Source organism: Ischnura elegans, chromosome 9 (assembly GCF_921293095.1).
Source record: "Ischnura elegans chromosome 9, ioIscEleg1.1, whole genome shotgun sequence".
In the NCBI taxonomy this organism is placed as follows: domain Eukaryota; kingdom Metazoa; phylum Arthropoda; class Insecta; order Odonata; family Coenagrionidae; genus Ischnura; species Ischnura elegans.
In genome coordinates, this window is record NC_060254.1 from 112,455,077 (window position 1) to 112,481,007 (window position 25,931).

At 38.4% G+C, this 25,931-nt stretch overlaps 1 protein-coding gene across 10 annotated transcripts in view; it reads left to right on the top strand.

Moving 5' to 3' along the window:
- LOC124166034 (dystrophin, isoforms A/C/F/G/H-like) overlaps positions 1–25,931 on the top strand; it is a 957,857-nt gene that overhangs the window by 228,922 nt on the left and 703,004 nt on the right. For 9 of the 10 annotated variants that reach the window (XR_006866384.1, XM_046543616.1, XM_046543612.1 and 6 more), the window contains exons 12-16: positions 560–816; positions 13,557–13,751; positions 18,082–18,204; positions 20,529–20,817; positions 21,226–21,482. Coding sequence is in view for 9 of the 10 variants with exons in the window: in XM_046543616.1 (XP_046399572.1) it covers positions 560–816; positions 13,557–13,751; positions 18,082–18,204; positions 20,529–20,817; positions 21,226–21,482 (1,121 nt within the window). In the remaining variant the exon portion in view is untranslated. The remainder of the gene's footprint in view (positions 1–559; positions 817–13,556; positions 13,752–18,081; positions 18,205–20,528; positions 20,818–21,225; positions 21,483–25,931) is intronic. The other variant, XM_046543617.1, reaches the window with a different exon arrangement.

Consider the following 25,931-nt stretch of genomic DNA (forward strand, 5'->3'; position numbering starts at 1 on the left):
TAAATTGAAAAGTTTTTTTTAAATTTTTTAATGCAAAAAACATTGTTTATTACAATAATAAAATATTTTAAATTGTTGTGCTGTTTATATATCAAAATTATGTATTCATTTTCATTCCAAGCCCTGATAAAGGAGTTGACAACAAATTGCGTTAAATATTTATCAGGACCTCCACTCCAAGTTGCTGATTAAGTATTAAAAATAGCGGTCAAGAGAGATAGAAAAAAAATTCAACTCATGATTCTTCTATTAGGTTTATTGGTGATACATTTTTATTTTTTGTTCAAAAACTATGGGAGAACTAAAAGGGATTTTATAAAGGTTGTTTTTTATTTTTCACCTTTGAATTGTAATGTGATGTGTGTGTGATCTATGATGAGATTTTATATCCTCAAATTATAATTGTTGGATTTTCCTCTTTTCATTTTTCTCATTGCATCTAAATGTTGAGCTGGAAAAGTCAGCTCTATGAATCTCGCAAGAAAACCTCTTGCTTTTGAAAGATCCGCTTTATTTATCCGCATTGACTTTGATTTGCATTTTTTCTCATTCACTCCAGTTTATTCAAAAATGGAGGATGATCTGTCGGCATTGAGTGAGCGTTGGGGGCACATTTGCCAGTGGATGGAGGAGCGTTGGGGGCGTTTGGAGGGGGCGCTGGAGGCGTGGCGCAACCTAGAGGCTGAAGCGCAGGGACTCAAGTCGTGGCTGGATGGGAGGGAGGCACGCATCAAGCGCATGGATGCAGAGTCTGCGGAGGGAGCAACAAGACCAGAAGAGGCAACTGCCAACACCAGCATCTCTCAGGAATTGCACGTGAGTTTAACTTTGGCATGGCTAGTTCGAGCCACAATTTCATCACCAATTAAGTATTTTTGAAGGAAGATCATATCTAATGTTAAAGTAGGAAATAAAATCACCAAAATAGTGCTTCTTGGCTGACCAACTTTTGCCAAAAGGAGAGGTTTTAGAGATTTTGTTTCCCACTTTTTCGGTGTTATTGGTCATGTATTTTTTCATTAAGATTCATCTAAATCCAATTATCTGGCCACCCTAGTTCTGATAATCACTAATTGCCTTCATTTTTGACAACACTGCTCCATAATTTTTTCCTTTGAATCAGCTTTAGTTTTTGTAGAGATGTGCTAGTACTAAAAAATTTGAGTTGGTACTCAAATTGAGTGCTTCGAGTACCATTATGAATATCGAGTCGAGGAGTTTCCGTTTCAGAGCTGTAGAGGCCTGTAGGTTCAGAAACTCAACTAAGAATATCATTTGTAAATTCGATAAATGGTTTTATTGCCCTGGGCTGGGAGTTTCAGCTTGCTTTATATGTAGCAGTCAACTTGTACAATAGTCAATGTGGGCACGGAATACCTTTTCGTCAGCAGCGGCAGCTGACCCTCTTCTGACCGTGCGGTGTATTCAGAGTGGATCGCTCATTCTTTCTTATGCGATACTCTTATGCCCTCCCCTACTTTCTTGACTCAAACACCTAGAGAATACCTAAAAATCACTAAGATTTCTATGTAAAAAAAATCAACTTTTACATTTTAATGGACAATGCCGGTTTTTCCCATGTTTGACCCATAGATCTTTTATATAGGTAGATGGCGCATGACGTCACGCAAGCGTGGTCAACATAAGCGTGGTCGTGTATCACGTGACTCGGGTCAGCGTTATGGTGAATACGCGTAGTGCCTTCGGTTGCGATGAGAGATTCCTGAAAGGAATTTGTCTTTCTTTTCACTGCTAAGTTTTTCCCTGTTAAAATTAAAGCCGTGTTAGCCATAGATATATTTATTACTGAGTAACGATACGTGCAATGCAATGCATGCGCTATTTAATAAGAAAATAAAAGCATTCAGGGTAGCTCAGGCATCCGGCAAGTTACGGAACAAGGATATTTTCCTTGTATTGAGGATGGAAGTATTCACAGCTATTACTTCCCTATTTCTACATTTAGGGGACCATATTCTGGAGCAAGATTTTGTAGAAAATCTGACAAATAACTTAGTTCGTGAAATAATATTCGAACACCCAATTAATCAATCAATATTGAGAGCAAGTAAGATTTATTTTCAATCTATTTTCAACTTACTCGGCTACCTGAACGAAATGTATTTTACGGAATCTGTATGGCTTCCAATTACATGCATGTAACTGTAAACACTATTTTTGGGCTACATTATGCCTATTTGAGTGTGAGCTGAGGCTGAGCCCTCAATCAGTTCTTCAGGTTTCTCTTTTTTCTATTGCCTTATGCCAACTGAATCTCGTTTAGACTGTATGGTTTCTAATTACTATTATGTTATTTCTAAACCCTTTTTTTCTTGTAGATTCGGTTTGATGGATGCTCTCTATCCTCATTTTGGAATTCTATGAAATTGATGTATGGGGTAACACGGGGCAGAACGAGGTAAGCGGTTTTTTTTAACGCGAAAAAAGGTGCTGCGCAAGCGGGAATATCTATATCTAGCCCAGATTGGTGTTGCTTATATGTTAAAAACAACAATTTTGACTAGTTATATTTACTCCTGCTTTATTTCGCAATTAAAAATCGCTTACCCCGTTCCGCCCCGCCACCCGGTTCTGCACCGGGTTCCCCTATGTTCTACCAAATATATGGACATACACACTGTGGTCATTTAGAATGTAAAGTTCATAGTCTTCTTCGATGGAGTGAAAATTGAGCTTCTCTTTTGTATTCAAACCTTGTTTTCCATTGTCGGCAATACATCTTTATTATCTGCGATGTTTTCATCACACCTCCAGCGGACGTATATCGTTAAAGGTTTCTTTAATAAACAAGGATTTATTACTAGTACATGTTGAAGGATATTTTTATGTGAAGGAAATCATTTTATGCGAACTGAATTACGTACGAGAGATGTTCACATATAAAATTTCATAAAATCAATGCTGGCTGCAACACTGTGACTAATGTGGGTACTTTTGTTAATTAACATTCTGAGGAATCTTAAAATATATTTTCATCAATTTGCCCCGAGCAACGAGAGATAATTACCAGATGGGAGGAATAATCACCTGGTTACAGCTCCTAATGTTCTTCTCTTGCTTTGAAAGTCATGCAACATTGGAAGTGTCTTTCCTTTAACGATGACATTCTATTAATGGCGTATTATTGAAAAAAAGATTGTACCTATCATTTGTGAAAGATTACTTATTAATGTACTGGATTGGTGGTTGAAATTCATAGCCTATGGTTGTGTATACATTTTTCTCAAACCGTGTAATCTACCTTTGTGCAATTGCTTACTTTATTTACGTATAAAAACGTGTTACTCTGTAAAGGACACAAACGAAACCAAACATGTATTCATGAAGGCTGCTTCAGTTGCGCATAATTGGGGAAACTAATGCAGTTTTACTATAGTTCTTCCTAAAACTGAATTGAAATAAACTCAATTTTGCTATCAGGTTTACATATAACACAGCAAAACGTAAATAAAAATAAATAGCAAAATAGGCACGAACTTCTCTAGCGCTGTAAGTAAAAGTAACATGTCTTTTGCCGAAGCGGGAACGATATTCACAACAGAGAATTCAAACGCCGCCATTCATTTTGACCCGAACCACGTGACTCCGAGAGCGAAAGGGGGGGCGGTATGTTGGCTACGCGCTCCGGCCGTAAGGGGCCTAGGGAAAGCGCCATCTACTGTATAAAAGATCTATGGTTTGACCGCACAAGTGGTGACATCATTTAGCCTACCTGAGTACTAAATATGTCTGATGTTAATTGTTGTTGTTTATTCCTTTGCTGATATTAGTTTCTTCTTGAATATACAAGCAAGAATGGCATTGAAGAAAGCAAGAGTTAAACAAAGTGAGAAATAAAGAATGGTTATTATTTTGATCTATGAAGCTAAGTTCCATACTTTGTTTGCTTTGTGCACTTAAATTCCATGAAGATTCAAGATCCATATACCGTATATCTCCGAATATAGTCCCCCTCTGAATATAGTCCCCCCCCCAATTTTGAGACCTCAGTTTTGGGAAAAATTTTAAAATGCAAAGGAAGGCAATTTTTCTGTGGTTAGCAAGTTAAGATTCTAGAGTCGATAAAAACTATTATTTTCTGTGAAGATTAAGAACAAATCTGTTCACATATTTTCCATCACAACAAAATAACTATACCTAAAACATGTTGTGATCCATTGCATGTATCAGTAATTTATAGTTCCTTAACCAGATGTAATGAAGAAATGAGAAATTTTTTTAAGAATCCAAGGCTATTGTATTTTTTAAACATTCACAAATTATTAATATTTTTGATTTCCAAATGACTACAAACAATGTCAATATATAAGCTTTAACTTAAATCCCATAAACAGTATTGCATTTGGCCCTGAAACTTCCATAGATCCAGTGTAACACACCCATCAAGTCATCACAAATCCACGTGACCTGAAGAATTTAGGAAATCTAAATAAAATTGTGTTAAATAGATTATAAAAATTATAAAAATATTGCCATCAAATGCCTGCTAAGCAAAATAATTAAACTACAGGACTTACAAATATCAAAGTAATAAAATTAAGAAATAAACTTTTTCCAACAAACATTAAAACTAAAAAAAATATTATATCAATTTTCAATGCCTCGTCGCGAATTATTGCATAAGTTACACAAAGAGCTTTTGCTCTGCATTTGCGCTCAAATTCGACGATATTTTCCTCTAATTCTTTGTATCTGCCACATCGAGACCCCCGAAATGACTTCCGCGATGTTCTAGCGCTTTGCAAGTGCTGTGAATACTATGATTTACGGCGTATTCTGCAACGGCTATTTTTAAATTGGCATCGAAACTCCATCTTTAATGGCCTCTAATCTGCCGTAGGATTGATCCTCATCTTTCTACTTGATTCATCACCTCACTGTTGAACGTAAAATTATTTTTAATGAAGAAAATATCGCTGAAATAATTGCAAAACGTTATGTGACGTAATTTATCGATCCTACTTACCCTGGCGAATTGAATATATTCCTCAATAAATTGATCACACTTTCGATGCTGAGTCGCTGTATTTCGATCAAATGCAGTAATGCCGGCGCTTCTGGTTTAAAGTCGTCGATTATTGCGCCTTTTCAGAAACAAATGCATCACCTATTGCGCATTCTTGTTCTGTGAAGGCGGTAAAGGCAGTGGTTGTAAACACGAACCGCACGGACGTATAGTAGCTACGGACGCAATGAAATGCTAAATCGTCACGAAAGGTTCACTTTATCTGTTTATTTTTCGCAATTATTTAAATCATGTAGTTATTAAATGAGCGACGGGTACATATACTATTGATTCAATTCTAGTGTTCGATTAATGTAATGATAGTGTGTGTTTAGTTTTCATTTTAATTATTTACTGTTTTGCGTCATTAAGTGATCAGTGTCGATTGAATTATTCTAACAATACTTTTCCAAGAAAAATTAACGGCTACCCGATGGATTCCGTGAAACCCATATTCGATATGCTATTTGAATCGGAAGAATCATATCTTTACAACATTTGTGGTAAAAATTGTCTAAATTTCCGGTAAAACGTGGCAGTATTTACTAATATCTCCGATTATAATCCTCATAAATATACTCAAATAGAAAGACTACGAGAACATTAGCCATTATGCCGTTATTTATAATTTTATGGTCACCTTTAGTATGCTAAACTGGATTACACTCGATTATAGTCCCCCCCCCCTTACTTTTCCACGGCCATTTTTGGAAAAAAAGGGGGGACTATATTCGGAGATATACGGTACTTAAATCGTTGATGTAAATTTTAACAAAAATTTGCAAGGAACCTAAATCTTTCAATTTCAGCTGAAATAGCACTCCTCCATGTTTGTAGCGAAAGACAATTTTCTGCAGACAGTAATACCGTAATACAGGCGGTCCCCGACTTTCGTACACAATGCGTTCCCGAAAACTTGTACGAAAGTCGAATGTACGAAAGTCGAACCATTGACTTCCATACTAATTAGGGGTTACGTTCCAAAAGAGCGGAATATACGTACAACAACCTTTTTTTCACGGAATTCATTTCAATTGACTTAATTTTAATAATATGTTAATAAAACACCTCAAATCATCTAATTTCTTTCGAAAATAGGCAGAAAATGCAAATAAAAGTTTAAAAAACAAGAACTCCGTTGGCTATCGAGTAAAACTTCCTCTTGGCGTTTAAGTTGACGTTCCACTTATTACGTCCACTATAAATAAAAATACATATCAAGAAGCATAACAAAATGTAGTTGTTGAACCCGCACTCTGGATACCTTTTAATTTTTACACCAAAATTCGACATTTGGCAGGTGACATTCGTGATCGCGTATATTTCGCATGTTATTCAAAAAAGACAAAAGACAAACGGAATTCGGGTGATATTTCGTGCAATATCGTTGCTGAAGGTGTACATGAATTAAACAGCACTCAAACGAAAAAACACAATTAGAAAGAAGATCTTACTAGTTTTATTGAAAGCTATTTGATGATGTCTGGTCAACTTCTTTTGAAAAATATCTTCAATGAAGGCTTTCTTCTTCTCTTGATAAAGGAGCCTATAGCAGGCAGTCTCTCTCCCAAATAAATCACCTAGATTAGAGTCAACTACCAACAATTCCCTTCATTATATACGTTCGTATTGTTCGCATATATGGCCATTTGAAACAATTTAATGTTGGGATGCGCAATAAACATCGCGGGAATTTAAAAAAATTACAGACCAACGTCCGAAAGTCCGAGTTTAGCGTACGAAAGTCAAGTAATTGGTGTCAATTTTGAACGTACGAAAGTGCGAATTGTACGAAAGTCGAGTGTACGAAAGTCGAGGACCGCCTGTACTGTAACATGAAGTTGTCAAAGTCTGCTGTCAAAATGGTTTCTCTGCATTAGAAATTGAAAGCATCAAATCGTACATGATTCATTTTTACCTGATTCATTTCAATTTACCTGATTATGAAATTGAGTTTACTTAGCAGATTGACTTTACTTCACTTAGCAGATTGACTTTACTTAGCAGCTTGGATACATATTTAAATTTTGGTGTCGATATATTACCTGCATTTTATTCATTTCAGTTGTGCTTATGAACTGTGTAAGACACATTAATTTTTATAATCAACATTAATTTTCTTTCACATCTAAATTCTGACACAATAACCGTCACCGTTCCTCCTACCTCAGATCCAAATATCAAATAGATATCATCCTTCACCGGATACTTCGGATCCAAATTCACTGAAGGCATCGCATCTGGATCCGAAATTTTAAGTTTATGCTTCATTGAATGCAGGGTTCCATATGAGGGAGAAGAAAGAGTTCCCATCCTATCTTTGCATGCACCATTGCCCTGCGATGCTTGTCCTACTAATGAATCATTTTGTATAAAAAGCTCTCGTAGGGGTTATGCAACAGAATTTCAGCCATGAAAAATTTTCAGGCACAATACAACACGCACATATATGGTGTGAATCTCCCCAAGATATTGAACAACCATTGTGAGAATCTCAACACCATAGGATAATAACTGCGTCAAAAGTGACTATGTCGCGGATTTAAAAAGATAAAACACCCTCGTTTAGTTATAGTAGTTTTAGTTATAATACCAGTGTTTCAAATTGTCCAAATGGTGCAAAAGTCAAAGAAACAAGTGTGGCATCAGCACCATCAAACAAGAAGATACGGCCTGGAAACGCCAACTGCATTCAGTGTGACCTCGATAAAATGAGACCCCACGGTGCTCAAATTAACACTCGCTGTAGCGAATTGTTGCTTCACCGGAGTTGGAGCAAATAATAGCCAATATACCTATTGTCAACACTTATACAGGAACAGGAGTGGTGCGTTGACAGAGACATTTCTATCCGATAAACGTACGCATGAATCCAGACCAAAGGCGATGTTTTTTTGCATTACTAAATTCCCTTTCTTAAATAACAACTAACTATTCAAACAATTTATAAGCGATGTACTGAATAAAAATCTTGCAAAGCATTGCTTTGTCAATCATTATGCCAATGCACAACCGATGAAGCCATTTTTCGATGTACTTATTTTGTTAGTGCATTTGCGTGATCATTCTATTATTTTGGTATCTTCCACTGAAAATTCAAACAATTACTAATAAAACTGTATAGTGGTTATTTAATGTCTCAAATGGTTCCATTGGTGTATGTTTCTTGTTCCTGTACATTAAACGGCAGTTGAGTGAAATAACGTATTGCATTTGTTTCTGCAGACGAAAATGGTGGACGGTTGTAGAATGATCCTGCCTCAGAAGACTTTTTCTATCATCTAATGTAATATCTTCATTACTTATGTTAAAAATTTTGCTAAGCATGCAAAATGATGTGATTAAAATTGCCATTGTTAAAAAAAAGTCCTTTTTGAGTGTTACGCTCGCGATGTATTTGAAATAATAAACCGAGTTTACCGCCGAAAATGAGGGTGCGCCTCTTACACAAACTTCTTATCTTCCCCCCTCCCCTTTACCGGTTGCAAGTTTAAGGGGAACTGAGTGGCCTTGGTTTTCAGCGTAAGTCAGTCATCTGAAACCCTAGGTCAAAAACAAGCAGCAGGCAGGGGAGTTTCTCCCTTAGTGACGTATTTTTAAAATGCTCCTGTTTGCTTTTCTTGTAAGCATTATGCCGTCACGTCGGTATCTCAGAGGTGAGCATGGAAAAAATCGCGCGGGGTGATTCGCTCCGGAGCGCACGCTAAATTTACTGCCACGAGTGGGCATCCCGCAGCATTTGTACTGCATATAGTAATCGCTTATCAAACGTAGAGAAACCCATAGTTTTGAAGGACATACCTGGCTAGTTGTCAAGATCTGTCTTGCCGAGCAATTTCCATTACGCTGAGCACCTGATTTTTCAAAAATCATCTTCAGACGCTAATATGAGGATTTTTGCAACTGAAAATTATATTGGGGTCAAAACCTGTGCTTTAAAAAATTCGAACGAGTGTGTTCATTGTTGGACTAAATGGTGGATAGGAGAAATCAGAAATGCTTATAGGTGAAGAGCAGGGAAGGAGAGGTCGAGGGGAAGGAGTGCGCTCCCTCCCCTCTGTATTTCAAGCTACAAGGGTATGAGCGAAGGAGCAAGGGACGAACACGTCTGATCTTGCATGTGACGTCGTTGCTTTCAAAGCGAAGGGGCGAAGGCGCAGCAATGTGATACACGCAGTTTGCGTTGCCTAAAGTTTCCAGTCCGTCTCGTCTTGTTTGAATGTGCTTATGCTACGCTGTTCCTTCCGAAAGTGTGCTGTTAGGACTATTTTGAATATTAGTAGCCTTGTCGTAACTATAAATCTTTGTGTCAAAAAATTACAGCTTAAAAAACTTAAATTCTGTCAGATATGCGTCGCGTTAGATCTCTTTCTTTTTATGAACCTTGTGTGTGTCATACAATTATTGAAAGCTATCGAGATACCTTCGGGCTCAGTAGATGACTCACCTAGCATTTGGCCTCCAGAAACTGGGAGATCGATCAAGGTCAGTTGGTGAAATGGGGTAGGGATGAAACACGTTTACATTGTTCCCCTGTAACTTGATATTTTCCTATTTTCCTGTGGGGTCTCGGAAAGGGAAAAAAACGGCAGAGGCATTGGCTGATGGAGGGCTGAGTGTGGCTCCATTAAATCTACGACATGGTTATTATCCTACGGCGCTGAGATTGCCCCGATTGTTGTCCGATCTCTTGAGAAGGTTCATGCTATGTGCCTGTCGTATTTTGCCTTAAAATTTTCCACGGCTGCAATTCTATTGCAATACTCTTGCGAGAGCATTTGAATAAAATTGTTCTTGAATAGGACAAGCATCGTAGAGCAACGGCGTATGCGAAGAGAGGATTTTCTACTCCCTCTAATGCCGCTATTACCGCCGCAGTTATCAAAATTTCCTCTTTCAATTAGTATTAAAAGAGGAAATTTCGATAACTGTTGAAATTCCAGGCATACGTCTGCAACACTGCACGATAGTATTAAAAAAATGCAGCAAAATTTTTTTATTCATACCTTCGATGCTCGAAATAGGGGTGCTCCTCTTACTCACGCTTATACAGTAAATGCTATAAAAGTGCAGCATCAGCACTTCACATATGCCATCTGTGGCGGCACCGAATACAAATGACATGGTGCCAAACGAGAGTCAGTTGTTCAGTGAGTTCATCCAGCGGCCACCAGCGGATGGTCGGCCACACGGGTGACGGAAGAGAGCACCATTACGACTCCGACCACTGACACAAATAGTTTACCCTTGTGAATAGTACAATGTGATCGTGACTATTACTTTTAACCATAACAAAGAATAAATACATCCATCCGGACAATTCATGCTCAACACGCTGAATATCATTGTAGCGTACATCCTACACTATCGCCAAGGCACCCTACCTACCTCTAGAAGCATAATTGCAAGAAATACCTGGTACTGCAAGGGTTTTGTCTGGAAGGAGGCTGTAAAAGAGTTTGCCATGCCATCTATGTTATTTCACGTGGGGAATACTTCTTAAGATACTTAGGATCGGAGGTCTTTCTTCCAAAACTTTGGGTTTATACTGCAGGCATCACCAGCAATTATGACGGGAGATAACGCTTTGGTGCTTTGAATTAGTTTAACCAACCTTCCGCACTCTTGAAGTTCTCAATTCGCAATCTATCCCTGAAATACTCTGCTTTAGGCTTAGGCGTAGCCCCTTTCTCAGAAGTTCCCGCGGATTGAAATGGGCAAAACCACCCAAACAAAGCTCCTTCTAACTCTTCGTGGTCTGCATTCCTTGGGCACTTTTGTTTTTTTTATCGAGATGAGCGAATAGGAAGATAAATTATTTACACCACTCTTATATTGATCTATTATTTTTATTTTCTTGCTTAGACGTGTTTGGTGTATTTTGGCCATGGTGTCTGCCATCAAATGCTTTCTATTCACGCAACTCACGGACGTGCGGGTATGCTGCCCACTGCTTTCTGCCGCCCGAGGAACAAATGAAGATCAAGCATTCGTGAACGTTAATACCACAATATTTTCACCAAAATTAACTACTTATTTATCGAACGACAGTTTACTACATGAATTTGAGACTGAGCACTCCATGTTAACTTTGTTTCTGACAGATCGCCAGAAATTACGGACATTAGGAACTCTTGATGAAGGTTTTCCGGCGATGGAAACTCTCGCTATAGCGAGTGCCAACACCAAAAGGGTGTCATACAAACTAATTTTTTTACATGCTTATTATAGTGTCAATTGAGGGTGCCTTGGCTATCTCTTGTAATGGCGGGGGTCTCTCTATAGCCCGTAGTCACTTTAACGAGGTTCCACTATATCAAATGCTTTGGAACTCTATATCAATAAGTATAACTGCATGTCATTCTACAGAAACAATATGCCTGTATCATTTAAGGATATCATCGTGACGTAATACACCTCTCTGCTCAACCATGGAGATCAAGCATTTGGGCATATGGCTTACTCACGCATTGACTTTTGATAAACATGTTGACACTATTGCTAAAAGAGCCAATAAAATGCAATTGGGTTCACAACCATATATACCAAAGATTTTGTAAATGTAACCTGCATCAAATCGTTATTTACCATGCTGGTGTTTTCTATTTTGGAATATGGCAGCATTGTGTGGTCACCACTTTGTGAGTGTCATTCAAATAGGCTTGAAAAAATTCAAAGTCGTTTTATTAGGCTATGCATGCACAAAGTTGGTGCTGACATCAATGATATCTCTTACCCTGTTGCATATATGGACTTAGGAATCTCAACTCCATCTTCACGCATCATGGCAAGATAATGTTCTTACACAAGTTATTAAATAATGGTATTTCTAGTCCCAAACATTTGGAATTAGTGTCGTTACTAATACCATCTTATGCTACCAGAAGCAAGTCTTAATTTCATAGATGCAATTATATGTACCACAGCCCTATTGCTAGGATTCTAAGGGAAGGAAATTAACTACCTCCTGAAATCAGTATTTTTGCCATGAAGGCTATCAGGTTTAAACAATGTTTGAGGAACAATCTCAATCTGGTATGAAATGTTTGTCCTTTTATTTTTTGTCCTGTTCATTATTGTTGTTTTTATGCATTGATATTTTATTTTAATCTTTATTTTTAACTCGGTTCTCTTGATTTTGTTTACTTGTCATTTCTTAATAATTAATGAGTAGTTGCCTGTTGTGTGTGCAATACATGTATTATGTATTTTGTACAGTAAATAAATAAATAGCTTGCTTGGCTACACTTTGAAGGCAAAGACATCAAAATGACATGCTCGTCCTTGACACTCTTATTTGTTGCTTGAAAGGCGCAGGGAGCGCGCTCCTTCCCCTCCACCTATCCTTCACGCGCCTCTGCTGCCCACCCCTTCCCCTTGCTGAGTGGTCCTCTCGTTCTGTTCCCATGACTTGTCGCACGTGACGTTAATGTAATTCTAAACATTGTTAATTATGTTGCTGATTGTGCAGTTGCAATTTAATTTAATGAAATACTGTTAAAAATATCTTTGATTGTGTAGAAACATTTTTATTGACAGAAAGAGAACGTTGTGCATGCACTGTGTCGTTAAAGTATCGCAAGGAAGTTAAAAATCCTCCTCTCCGCAACAGAAGCATTTGTGGGTGAAACACAAGTATGCGATGAGAAGGTGATGAAATTTGAGGGAAACTCATGTGAGGAACTTTAAAATTCAGTCTTTGGTTTATCCGAAGATTGAAACCTCTTTTCATTTCCAAACTCAAGTGTAACAGTTTAGATGCTGATTGTGGAAAAATATTAGTGGTTTTAAAAAATAACTTGAAAGTTTATAAAAATGATTTTTAATCAGTAAAAATATTAAAATAAGTTTGAAAGTCTTAATAGCATTCTTTTGATTGTATATATCCCGAATAATTACTTTGTTGTATTGCAGGCATGCATTTAGGTCCGAAAATATCTGAAATCAAGTATCCGATCTCTTCGTAATCGGATCCGATTTCTTTGATAAAAAGCCACTGTTATAGCCCCCTGTTGATCTTAAGGTATAATTTTGAGGAGAGTAGCAATTGTAGCCTTCATTTCTCCACGGTTGAAATAGCACTGCTTGAATACCTAAACACCATTATGATGATAAAAAAATTGTCTCATGTCTATGCTTGCTGCAATTAAAATTAATAAAAAACATGATGCTCTATGATAATAATGAAGATGACAAAATAAACTGCCATGACGAAGCCCCGAACCTTGGCCCTCTGGGCGGGAATCACGCTACCACTACCCTGCCAAACCCGTCTGCTGCATAGTGTGAAATTTTGGAATTATATATGGCTTGTGAAAAATACTGCATGAAAATTAATTAATTACAGCCAAACTATGGCCCATTCAATGGAGCCACTACTAGTTCAGAGATGTGTTCACTATTCCGAATGCCATAAAAAATACGGCATTGAAAAAGGCGGATCAAGGTACATGGTCTCCCCTTGTTAGGTGGCCGTTCAGATCCAGAAAGTTCATCTGTCATTTGCTTTCTTCCTTAAATTTCTGAATAGGTGTTGCGTGTTGAAATGGAGGTCCAGAGGAGGCGGCTCGCTTCACTCCACGAGTCCACTCAGAGGCTGAGTGACAACCCCAACTCAATGCCTGCGGCCCTCTCCGCACCGCCCACCGATGTAATGGAGCAAATCGAAGCACTTCAAGACCGGTGGGATGCCTTGGCAGAAATTATGAGCGTTCAGGGGCAGAGGGTGAGTCTTGAAATCCTGGGAACCAACCAATCATGCCAAAGGGAATACATAATGGAATTCAAATTAATGTCCCTCAAAAGGGCATGTGGCCAGGCCCGTGCTGGGACACCAGGATGTATCCCGGTGCACCCTCCAGCCTAGAAATCTTTGGCACCCTCCTCTTCCGAAACTGACAGATTTTACATTCAGTGAACCAAAATTGAGCAGTTAATTTGATTTCAAAGATGACTAATTTAACAGCATAATTAACACTGGATTAAAATTTCAAACTATATTTATTATATTCTACCTCCCCTGCATTAGTGCTGGCACCCTCTGGCCATGGCAGTCCACCACGTTAGGAAGGGGTCCAGCACGGGCCTGCATGTGGAGTGGATGTGGAGTGGTTTCCAAAAGTTTCTTCACAAATTGAGCGGCACCACTTTTGCCTCTGTTTGGAAATGGAGTGTCTGTATTTTATATGGTACCAGTAGGAGGGAAATTAGAACAACATTCCCATCTAACGCAATATTGCTATTACTACATCATTGAAGGGCAATGTATGCAGGATATGTGCAATGTTTAATGCCACTTCCACTGGCAAGATATGTTGTTCTTTCTAAATAATTCAGAACATCAATCAATTGCTTGATAGTATCCCACTGTGGTGGAGTTATATCAACATTAAAACTCAGGCTAGAGGTAGCTAATGTTATTTCTTGATTCTGTTCCAGAATATGCCTCATCATTTGCAAAAGGGAGTTCCATCTTGTTGGTTCATCCTGTATGAGCTTAGAATGAGAAATGGTGAAAATAATTTTGGTGTATTGATAGTATGCGTTCTGTCAGGGGCCCTCATATGCAGTCGATGAACTCACCAATGAGATCATTTTTTAACTACAATTTAATGAAAATTGAAAATTTTGATCCTTTTTCAACTTAAATGCATCATTGCAGAGCTGTCGTTTGGCATTAAGTAGTTTGTCAACTTTCCTAAAACAGCGTCGCTTGTGCTTAACGGCTAGAATCCTCTACGTTGCTTCCGAGTCAACTGCCAACGATGTGCATGCGTCAGTGAATAGCGTGAAATTCAAGGTATTTGAAGTATTCAAGATTGTACTTTTTGCATATTTATTTCAGATCTTGAATATCGGATACTTCCCAGTATTTGAGGTGTTCGAATATCTGTGGATCTATTCGCACATCTCTAGTATGTATAAATAAGGCGTGTCTATAGTGCACACAGAATCATCTAATGCCAGAAACATTCACCAAGGAACAAGAGCTGTCCGAATACTTTTCGTACTCACTGTCTGAATCAATGGATAGGAAAACCATCGCAATTGAGCACAAAAAAAACACTCCGAAGGCCCAACATGTGCATGGACGTGAGTTTCCTCACTCAATTCCATTCTCCAATCTTAATTCCAAATGGGCTTATTCTCCTGTAGTTTGACTCCAGCTGAGGTTGATCAGTTGGGTCCGCAACCATCCTCGCCGGCTTTTGGTGCCGTGAGGGCAAGTTGCTTTATGTGCCAACCTTCCAAGTTTTCACATGTGTACTACTGAAAACAATAGTATAGACATAACTGTATCTAAGGGGAATTTTGGGAAGAGGTATCATGTAATACAAAGGAGGACTTGATGCAGAAGAAAACCTGCCTGTAAAGCTTTCCCTTTTCTTCATGAACTGAGGTTTCGAGACAAAATAATAATGATTTCTGCAGAAAAAATAAATTTTATAACAACAGCAGTGAAGTTCATGCTTTAAAGTGAATAAGAAAAATAGCAACACCATATTACTTTAACTGCATTGAAAATCGGATGCCTTACCACTATGCCAACTTGCTCTGTGATTTTAACAGTGTCTTGTTACAACATTTCTTAAGTCTTGTACAGGAACGAACCAGTCTTCTAGTGTCACCAAATCAAACTTTATTTTGATTTAGAGACATTAGATTTTTGTAATATTATTTGCAGTGACATAGGGGAAATCTTTTATATATTTTATTATATAATTAACTCTCAACATATGGCTACTACGTTAATTATACAAAAATATACTCTGATGGATTGGTCAATTTACGAGAGAAAATGAATTGATGTTCTGGAGGTGTATTTATTTTCTAGCTGTACAATTCATTTGGCATTAAACATTGCACACATCCCACATACATGGCCCTTTAATGATGTAGTAATAACAATATTGCAGGAGATGGGAACGTTGTTCAAATTTCCTTCCCTCTGGTACTGTAGAAGATACCAAAACTTAATTTCCAAACTGCGACGAAAGTGCAGCTATGACAGAGGGAAGAGCTATGCTTGGTTGCTTCTAGCTCAATTTGTGAAGAACCTTTTGGAAAGCACTGCATGTGTATGTGCATATATCCTCCAAAAGGAAAATGTCCTCGACACAATTAGTTGTTTGAAGGCATGTGACAGAATACTTCCTGCATGAGCATTCCAGTTCCATTCCATTCATAGGCATTGAAAAGTAAATGCTGATGAGGGTGAAAATTTAGTTCTGCTTCCTTCATGGATCACTCATTGGGATCGAGGGAACACTCAAAATAAAATTTTGTTTAACCTATCGTGAGCATTAAGCCGCCACCGTGGCCGGCATTACCATGCCGGCCTCGGTGGCGGCGGGGTAACGTTCTCGCCTGTCAAACAAGAGGTCGCGGGTTCGAGTCCCGCCTGGGTAGGTTTCCCCGGTCCAGGGCATGGTCGTTTGTGTACGTTTACTTGTTACATTTGTTGAACACCCCGGTGTAAAATGGCCAACAAGAGCTGTATCCGGTGGTTTGAGAATAAAATAAAATAAAATAAATAAAATTAATGCACCTTGAAATGCCACTTGGCTGCACCTCTTCTAAAAAATTCTCTTTCTCTCTCTCACTGTTTTAGTGAAGGAAAGCATAAAATCTTTGGCCTGTTTTCAGGAAAATAATCTTGAAATTTTCTTGTAAGGCTACTTCATGTGTTACATCTGGAGAACCTCAATAAAAGTGTGCGGTAGTAGATAGTGGGAACACTAGTCCTTTTGAAACTTATCTATTTTTTAAACACTATAACTCAACATTCACTTCTACTATACAATTTCAGTATTAACATAAATCAATCCATGAAATACCAGGGTTTTAAAACATTCATCACCTGTAAATAATTACTGGTTTAGTCGCAAGTTGTGAAGTAAATGGGAATGAAGTGAAAGTAGGAAGATTCAGCTGAAGAGCATGCATGACTAGATACAAACTAATGTTTAGTGTGAGGCATTTGTGCTTTTGAAGCCACTTTTTCCTTACATCTTCAAGGTGCAACCCCTATCTAGCTTCCCAGATCACTTGTATTGCCTTATGTATTTGAAAAACCTTGTCTTCATCTAGGGTGGCTTTCTGTTTGTTTTTTATTACCTTTCCTGAATGAATAATCTATCCTCCACTGAAAAATGTAATATTTCCTTTGATACTTAGTTGGTCATCTATTCCATCACCTCTTTAATTTATTTTTAATCCTGCTCCTTCCTTCTGTCTTATTCAAGTTCATCATTAAAGGGCAACTGGGATATTCAATATTCATTCAGCCAAAAGTAAATCCATAATTTTTCCCTTTCAGCTTAATTTCAAATCCGACTTTAAAAAATCAAATGCATAAGAGTCAAGAGTAGTTTATTTTGGAGTAATTTATTGTAAAACCATAAATACTCTATTGAATCCAAAAACAAATCCTTGATTTTTCTCATGCTGACTAATAAATTTCAGTCAGACTTGGAAACAGTGAAGTACATAGCAATGAAGGCTTTCACGGGGCTCAACTGCTGTCAAGTCCATCTTGTGGGTAACATGGTCCCACATGGCTGTCTCATCAGGTGATAACAGTTTGGTGATCACTAGGCCGGCCCTTATTTTCAGAATTAAAAAAAGTTATGTTTTCCTAGCGTCAAAATGATCCAAGTGAGGTTTTTTTATCAAGTATTAAAATTTGGTCACTTTAAAATAATGGCAACCTGTCTGTGCCCCAAGGGCTCTATTAGTGCAGAGGATCCTCAATTGAGATTTGTGAGCGAACACTAATCCCCGATAGACTCTTAAAGGATTCATCTTCACCATAATAGGTGGAGGAAAAATGTATAAAATACGGAAATAATTTTAATACTAATTGCTTTAGGCAATCTTTGAGTTGCACTACTCTTTGATGACACATATTAGAGACCAAAGTAAAAATTCAAGGTAAGGAGATGCTTCTAGTTTACAGGAAGTATAATCAGCGGAGGAAGGAAGACATTTTTAAAGTCAGGAGGTTATATTTTTGGTAGAACTAACTTATTTACCAATTTTTGAAACCTGTATAGATGGCATCAGCACCTGGTGGGTATACAATATCTCCATCTGTGGAAGTGTCAGCCACAGTAGTGACATCTGGCAGGCAGTGGCAGGTGAAGGAATCTGCTCAGAAGAATTCAGGGAGTAGAGAGGTTAGTTGACTAAATACAGTGTCTGAAGCATCATGTGTGATGGCTGTCATCAGAGTCAAATTTATGCTATTGGGTCTTATAATTGGAAATGAACAGTTAATTTCTCTTTCCCATAAATTTTGGTATTTGCTTCCCTGGCTTGAAAATTCCACATTCCCTTGACCTTCAGTGTGTTTTGTGTGGGAATGTAATTGAACCCTATTATTTTCATTGAATGATAGTTTTAAGTGCAACAAAACCCAACACACCAAAAAATGCTTTAAATGTGACTTAAATGATTTGATTTTGTCAGTATATCCATGCAAGCATTCTTCTTGAATTAAACAGTTATTCCATTGTGTAAGTTTTTCCTCATATTTGTTCCATACATTGTGATTTACTCTTGTGATTTCTTTGTCAATGCTTTATCAGGTAGTTCTGGCCATGTGGTAATTTTTTTCATCCTTCCTTTTCACTTAGTGCTCTATTATCAGGTGATTACTCATCTCAGTTATGATTTAAGTTGAGGAAATTATCGTTTTAACCATGGCCCTTATATACTGGTTGCTAATCTCCGGCTTGGGAGTGTTGCCTCGACAGATGCTTTTACCCCTTAAAACCCCTCAAACGCCTCCCCTCAAACACAACTCTGGGCACAGTCACGCTGCCAATCGGGGAAATATGGAACTAACTGCGCTCTTGGCAGCATTTCAAAAGCATATACCGCCTCCGACAGCACAGTTAGTTCCATATTCCCCCTTGTAGCAGTGCGATTGTGCCCAGAGCTGTGTTTGAGGGGAGGCATTTGAGGGGTTTTATGGGGTAAAAGCGTCCGTCGAGGCAACACTCCCGAGCCAGAATATGTCGGGAGATTAGCAACCAGTATATAAGGACCATGGTTTTAACTAACAAAATTTGTCGAGTTATTTGGACTTCCTCAGTTTTGAATCCAGAAGAACCTAAAGTATCTGGAGGGCTATTCTGCTGAACTATTTATGGCTGGCCGTAAGTTTCGTATGGCCTGACCCAAAATTACGCCCTATATCGATTCCACTCTTAAGGGGCCATATCGTATGGTCTGACCAAAAGTCTTAACACACTTTCTGCTGGCGGGTACGAAAATTATAATTGGTTCTGTAAGTTCTGTTCACTTTTTTTAAACACTGATCATTTTTCGAGAAGATAGTATGTTCCAACATGAAGAAAAAATTAATTATATGGTCCTTAACCAAAATGGACTCTTGTTAAAGGATAAATTTGGATTTTCCTTAAATGCTGGTCTTGCGGCAGGCACTTGAGAGCATCGGAAAAAGTGAAGAGCAAAAATTATGGAAGAGAAGAAGCAGAAGAAATTTGTACTGTGCTGTAATAATAATATTCATGAAATGTACACGTAATGAATAGAGAGAGTATGTGAGATCCCTTTGTATTAGGTAGCTGTATAAAATTATAACATTAATTTGAAATTATTATTCTTTCCTTGATTTGTGGATGGCATATCTCCTTATATTTACGCATCGACTTACTGAAGATCGCCTTACTGACAAGAAAATTTTTCACCATAGCATCCATTTAAAAAGTATTTCTAACTTTTTAACTATAAGTGAACGCTAAGTCCACCCACTATATCTACTTAGTAGATTAGAAACAACTACTTTGACACAAGGAAATATTTAATGACAAAGGCCATCATCACATGCGAGTGGATTACACGTATCCCTTATACTCCTCCTTTCCAGATGAAATTGACGCCTTTCTTTCATATATCTAGCCAATACCAATTGAATCCATTTGTGCTCCCCTGCAATAATCTTATATTTTTTGAAACAATCACGATAGAATTAATGATACTTCAAAAATTTCTTTTAAAACTCCTTAGGTATGTAATGTTATTTCCTATGGCCCGTGTTATGATGGCCTCCTAGGCAGGTCAAGAGATATTACGGCCTTTTAACTTAGCTACCGCCCAACTTATGGCCTTTCACTCAGAGGAGAATCGCTCGAAGCCATTTGTACGTACATATGTCTTGAGGCTGCAGTTAAGGTCGATATTGACTTATGGTCTGGACATACGATTGGTGGAATAACCCTTCAGAGGTTCATAGCTGCAATTTAAATTTGAACTTCCTCCTCTCCTTAAAAGTTGTGCTGAATTGTGTATTGCTCTTTCCCTCTATACCCGAGTTAAGTTTATGTATGTTTTTCAGAAATTCATGAGATTATTTGTAATGCTTAAATGTTGGATGAATCTTAAAACATTGCAAGAGTGGATTCCCTACTACACATAACCAGGTACATACATGTGTACTTGTTTTTAAAGTTGATCTTTTTGTGCTGGGCATCAGTTTGTTCAGGGAGGATCGAAAAGGAGGAGGGTTGCTGCCGACAGTTTGTCCCATGCAGAGTTTGACGACTCACTCAACCGGCTGATGGTGTGGATGGAGCACATGGAGGGCGTCCTCGTTGGCGGGGGGGAGAGCGGGACGAGGGGCAGAGGGAGCACCTTCGATGAGCTCAGCGTGGATGAGCAGCTGGTTTTGTACGAGGACACGGAGGCGGAAATCCAATCTTATGAAAGTAATCTGGCAAACTTCTCAGTGCTTGGAAAGCAGATTATTGAAGCCAGTGCCAATGGTGAGATTGCCATAGCTCTTATTTTAGTGGTGGTGGACTATATTTGGGGACATATTAGTGTAAGTGAATATGTCGTGCACTTGCAGGTCCAGCAAAACCACGCTACTCTAGGTTCTTTGTCATCAATTTGTAGAATTTTATTGAAATTTTTTTGTAGCGGAAATTTAAAATATTATTTTTTTTTTCATAAAGAGAAGCCTGGATATTGTATAAAATGTCCCATAGCTATGGTATGAGTCATGGCTCCTGGAGAATTTAATCCTTTTTCGGCAACTCTTTCTCTGACCTAACTGTACCCAAGGCTTTTTTCTTATCCTGTCCTCCAACATACGTTGGCTCAACTGGTTTAAAGTATTGTGTGGGAATTCATTTGCTTCTGATTTTTAGAAAAGGCTATTTCTCTTTCAGAGGGCACAGATTACTCTGAAGAGATTGGAAGGCGTGTGAGGGAGATTGAAGTGAGGTGGAATGATTTGAAAGCTCTCCTCCGTGATAGAAGAGAGAGGATCAATTTCCTTCTCGAGAAAAAGTCCTTTCAGAATGAAATGGGGGCTCTCCAATTGGCTCTCCAAGGTTACACCAAGTGGTTGGACAGCAACTCTTCATCAGGAGACAGGACTACTGGGTCTGCACAGACTTTGCAACACCAACTTGAACAATGTCGGGTAAGTAAGAAATGCTATTTCAAAATAATCTACTCCCTATGTATTCATACCATTTCTGGGCTTTAAACTTTTTCAATGAATTTAACCCTTTTATGATGATGTGCAAAATGCAACTTTTAATGCAATAAAATGCAAAACTCGGATATGACACATGAGGAGGATGAAGGTGATGACTTGTTCCATCATTCGCATTTTTCCATAGCAGTGGAAGGGTGTGTGTGCAGTCACTCTTGACACATCCACATGCACAAATGCTTATGTAGCAAAGTAAGCTGTGAGCACACAGACTCAGCATTCTTTTTGCAAGACAATGCCGCCGATTCTTGAATTAGCCCCTCAAGCGCAGCGGGCATTTAATTAAATCCCATCTCAGCGGCCGGATGAGATTTAAATGACTTCGCCTTTTTGACATACTATCATTCAATAATTTATATCTTTCATAACATATGATCAGTATCGTTGAAAATTTTTGTAAACTTGCGTAATATAATGCGCTACTTTAGAATAATTTTTCGAGCGATCTGAAAAAATATGTATTGTTTTATGTTTCTCCTTTTATGAACTAATGAATGAATGTTCAATTTTGAAAGATTTTAATTTGGTTTCGAATAAGCTATGAGATCTCTAACATTCCATGCATTAAAAAAATACTATTACATGATGTTATTTGTGGTTGAAAATTTCATAACAGATTTGATACTTTCGATAGGATTACCCATTTCGCCTACTCGAAAATTTACCACTCCGGCCACTTCTCTGACTTTGTTCCATTATTACCTTATCATTTCATATAGGTAATCACGTGCTAATGTTTCAAATGTCAATATGTGAGTATTCAAATGAATTACCTTAGAAAATCTAAGCCGAAATTGCTCTAGTGAAAGCCAAATCACCACCCCTTGTAATTGCCGAGTTGTGCCACCTACTGAAAGTGTGTGTTAACCAAAACTATTTCCAATTCAACAATACGATATATGAACAACCTGACGGCCTCGCCATGGGATCCCCGCTGTCTCCACTCCTTGCTGACATATATATGGACAGCTACGAAGAATGTGTTTTCAATTCTAACAGCACCCTTGTGAAAAATTTTTTCAGTGGTATCGATACGTCGACGACATTTTCTGCGTGTGGACTGGCTCACTAAGACAGACAACTTCGTGTCATTTTTAAATTCTTTGGACAAAAACATCAATATCACTAGTGAAGTTGAATGTGAAGGAAGGTTGAATTACTTAGATTTAACCATTTAAAATGTAAACCAAAAATGTGAATTCTCGATTTTCAGAAAAAATTGTTTCACTGACCAAATAATACACCGCAATTCAAGACACCACTTCTCTCACAAACTATCAGCAATACATTGTATGCTTCACAGATTATAATTGATTCCATTGTCGAATTACAACAGGATGAAGGAGCTAAACACAATCAAACTAATTGCATCCAATAATGGGTACTCTGAAGTTCCCCCCTTCCTCCACCTCCACTCTACCACTCCTCTAATGCCTTCAAGGGTATAAATTCTGTGTACTGATACTTGTAATTACCAGATGATGATATGCTGTATCGAAACCGGTCGCAATATATTTTATTTTGTGAAACAGCTAAGTATTTTCTTAACCTTTGTGCATCAGTTCGTATGACGTTGGATATTTCAAAAGTTATTACCTCGACCAATGGCATGCGAAATGATAAGTCAAATTTTTATACTTGTTCTTCCTATGAATAACATATGAATTTAAGACTGCCGCATTCAATAGTCTCCTATATAACTTCATACACCACTTGTAATGGCGTTTTCTTTCCATTAGGTACGAATGCAATAACAGGTCCTTGAAATTCACCCCACCAATGAATTTACTATAACCTAACACACAAACAGACTTCCGAGTCTCTTTTTTGCCTTTCAATACTATTCCCTTTTTGTAGGATCCCCAATTACAAAAAATACCACACACAGGAAGTACACCTGATGAGAATAGGGTAGTTTCCTTCATCAAAGAAAACGAAAGGCATTGATTGCGATTCGTTACCCACCATTAGTGTATTCATAATACACAAATTATTTGGTTTTTGAAATACCGGTTTAGACGAATGGCAAGGGTCAAATTTTATCCTCATTTGAAAAAGGCCAGATTGGCGCCCATGCGATTCCACTCCACGTGACGTCACAGGGACCTAGTTTCTACACGAGAGGATAGGAGTTATACATCGTCTGAGGTTACCAATGCATGCATGAGGCACAGAGCTCAGGGAAACATGTCTTAATAATCACCCACTAAAACTGGCTAAGGTCGGAAAGTTTTCTTCGTTTGATAAGGTATTAATAAACCTTTTTTAAGCCAAGCGCTACCATTCAGCAAGGTACTCAGCTACCCGCTGGCAGCCTGCGACGTATCAGCGCTAAGCCTCGCCTCAAGGTCACCTCACCGGGGCGGGAGGGGGAACCAGAAATACGACGTACGGAGATATTTCCTGGCATTCATACTTGAGCGTCGCGTTTTCATAATACACAAATTATTTGGTTTTTGAAATACCGGTTTAGACGAATGGCAAGGGTCAAATTTTATCCTCATTTGAAAAAGGCCAGATTGGCGCCCATGCGATTCCACTCCACGTGACGTCACAGGGACCTAGTTTCTACACGAGAGGATAGGAGTTATACATCGTCTAAGGTTACCAATGCATGCATGAGGCACAGAGCTCAGGGAAACATGTCTTAATAATCACCCACTAAAACTGGCTAAGGTCGGAAAGTTTTCTTCGTTTGATAAGGTATTAATAAACCTTTTTTAAGCCAAGCGCTACCATTCAGCAAGGTACTCAGCTACCCGCTGGCAGCCTACGACGTATCAGCGCTAAGCCTCGCCTCAAGGTCACCTCACCGGGCGGGAGGGGGAACCAGAAATACGACGTACGGAGATATTTCCCGGCATTCATACTTGAGCATCGCGTTTTCGCGCGCTTGGAATTTTTCACTTTTCATTTAATCGCGAAAAATAGATATTGTCATTTAAAAATCTAAAAGCGTGAAATACGTACTACAGGAGTAATAATCTTACGATTAAGGCAATAAAAAAATACAGTGGAACTTGGTTGGTACGTTCCTCCTTAGTACGTTTTCCTCCTTAGTATGGCGATTTCCCTCGGTCCCGGTACCATCCGAACAAAATACAGGTAAAAGAATTTGGTTAGTACGTTTGAAAAAATTGCGCTTTCCTGGTTAGTACGCTCAATTGCTTGCCGTGACGCAACCCGCAATTCGTTCTCTAGTGTCTTCTTAAGGGTCGCAAACGTCTGAATTCATGATTTAATTTATTATTATTAGCCATTTACATTCTTCCATTCATTCCACATCTCTTTCTTCTACCGTAATTTATCCAAATGCATTTCTGAATTCTTGTGACGTGCTGAATAATAAAATGCGGCCATTTTTCGGGAATTTCTGACTATGAAAAACGACAGCCAATAAGAAGCCCCAATTTTCCCCACCCCGAGCTCCTCACCTTCTGTTGCCTTTGGAGCGCTTGGGAGTGCCCACTGCTGCACATAAAGTTCGTGAGTGGGCAATTGTTGCTATTGCACGAGTTATCATGATGAAGAAATGAGTCTTAACGGTATTAGACAATTCCCACATTATCTAAAGCAGTACTGCTCCATAAACTCGACGTCGTGCGTATTTACTTGACTACTGTTGCGGGAGCAGACGATCCTCTGGATCTCCACGCGAAGCTTAGCTTAAAAATACTTGATCTCGGAACGAAAGCAGACGACATTAGACAAATTTTGAAAGTAAATTTCAACTGTTTAATATAAAATTTTCTTGTAATTACGTCGTAATCTAATAATCTTGCGTGTCATCAGTCGATATATCGATCGATTTTACAATCGAAATGGTATCATTCCAGAAGCGAATGTCTACGGCTGTTGCCGTAATTTGAAAGTCAATATAATTTTGCCCAATTTTTATCATGTTTAAAAAACCAGTCGACTTACTCCGGGTCGTTGTTATATTCTCCGAGTACGCTGTGAGAAAGAAAAATGACTTGTCTTCGCTTGTCTGAGCTTCACTCGTCCTCGTTCCGTAAATATATATAGGATAAATCACGGGAGATAGACGCCGTAATCATGAAATCGTCTCCGGGATATCCATGAATAATTGCGATTTTTATTCACGTGGTATTGTTTTTCATGGTAGCGCTCATTTCCTTGATTTTAAATATGAAAAGAGTTCAGGAAGGCGATCCTATGAGAACTACCGATAGTAATTGTAATTATGACGACTTTTTCACTGATTGCAATAACCCCGACTGCTATTATTTACTTTCCTCGTTAGTACGTTTTCCTGGTTAGTACGTTCATTTTTCGTGGTCCCTTCAGAAACGTACTAACCAAGTTCCACTGTAATAGGAAACCACCCTATTTCAACACACTGCCTGAAAGAAC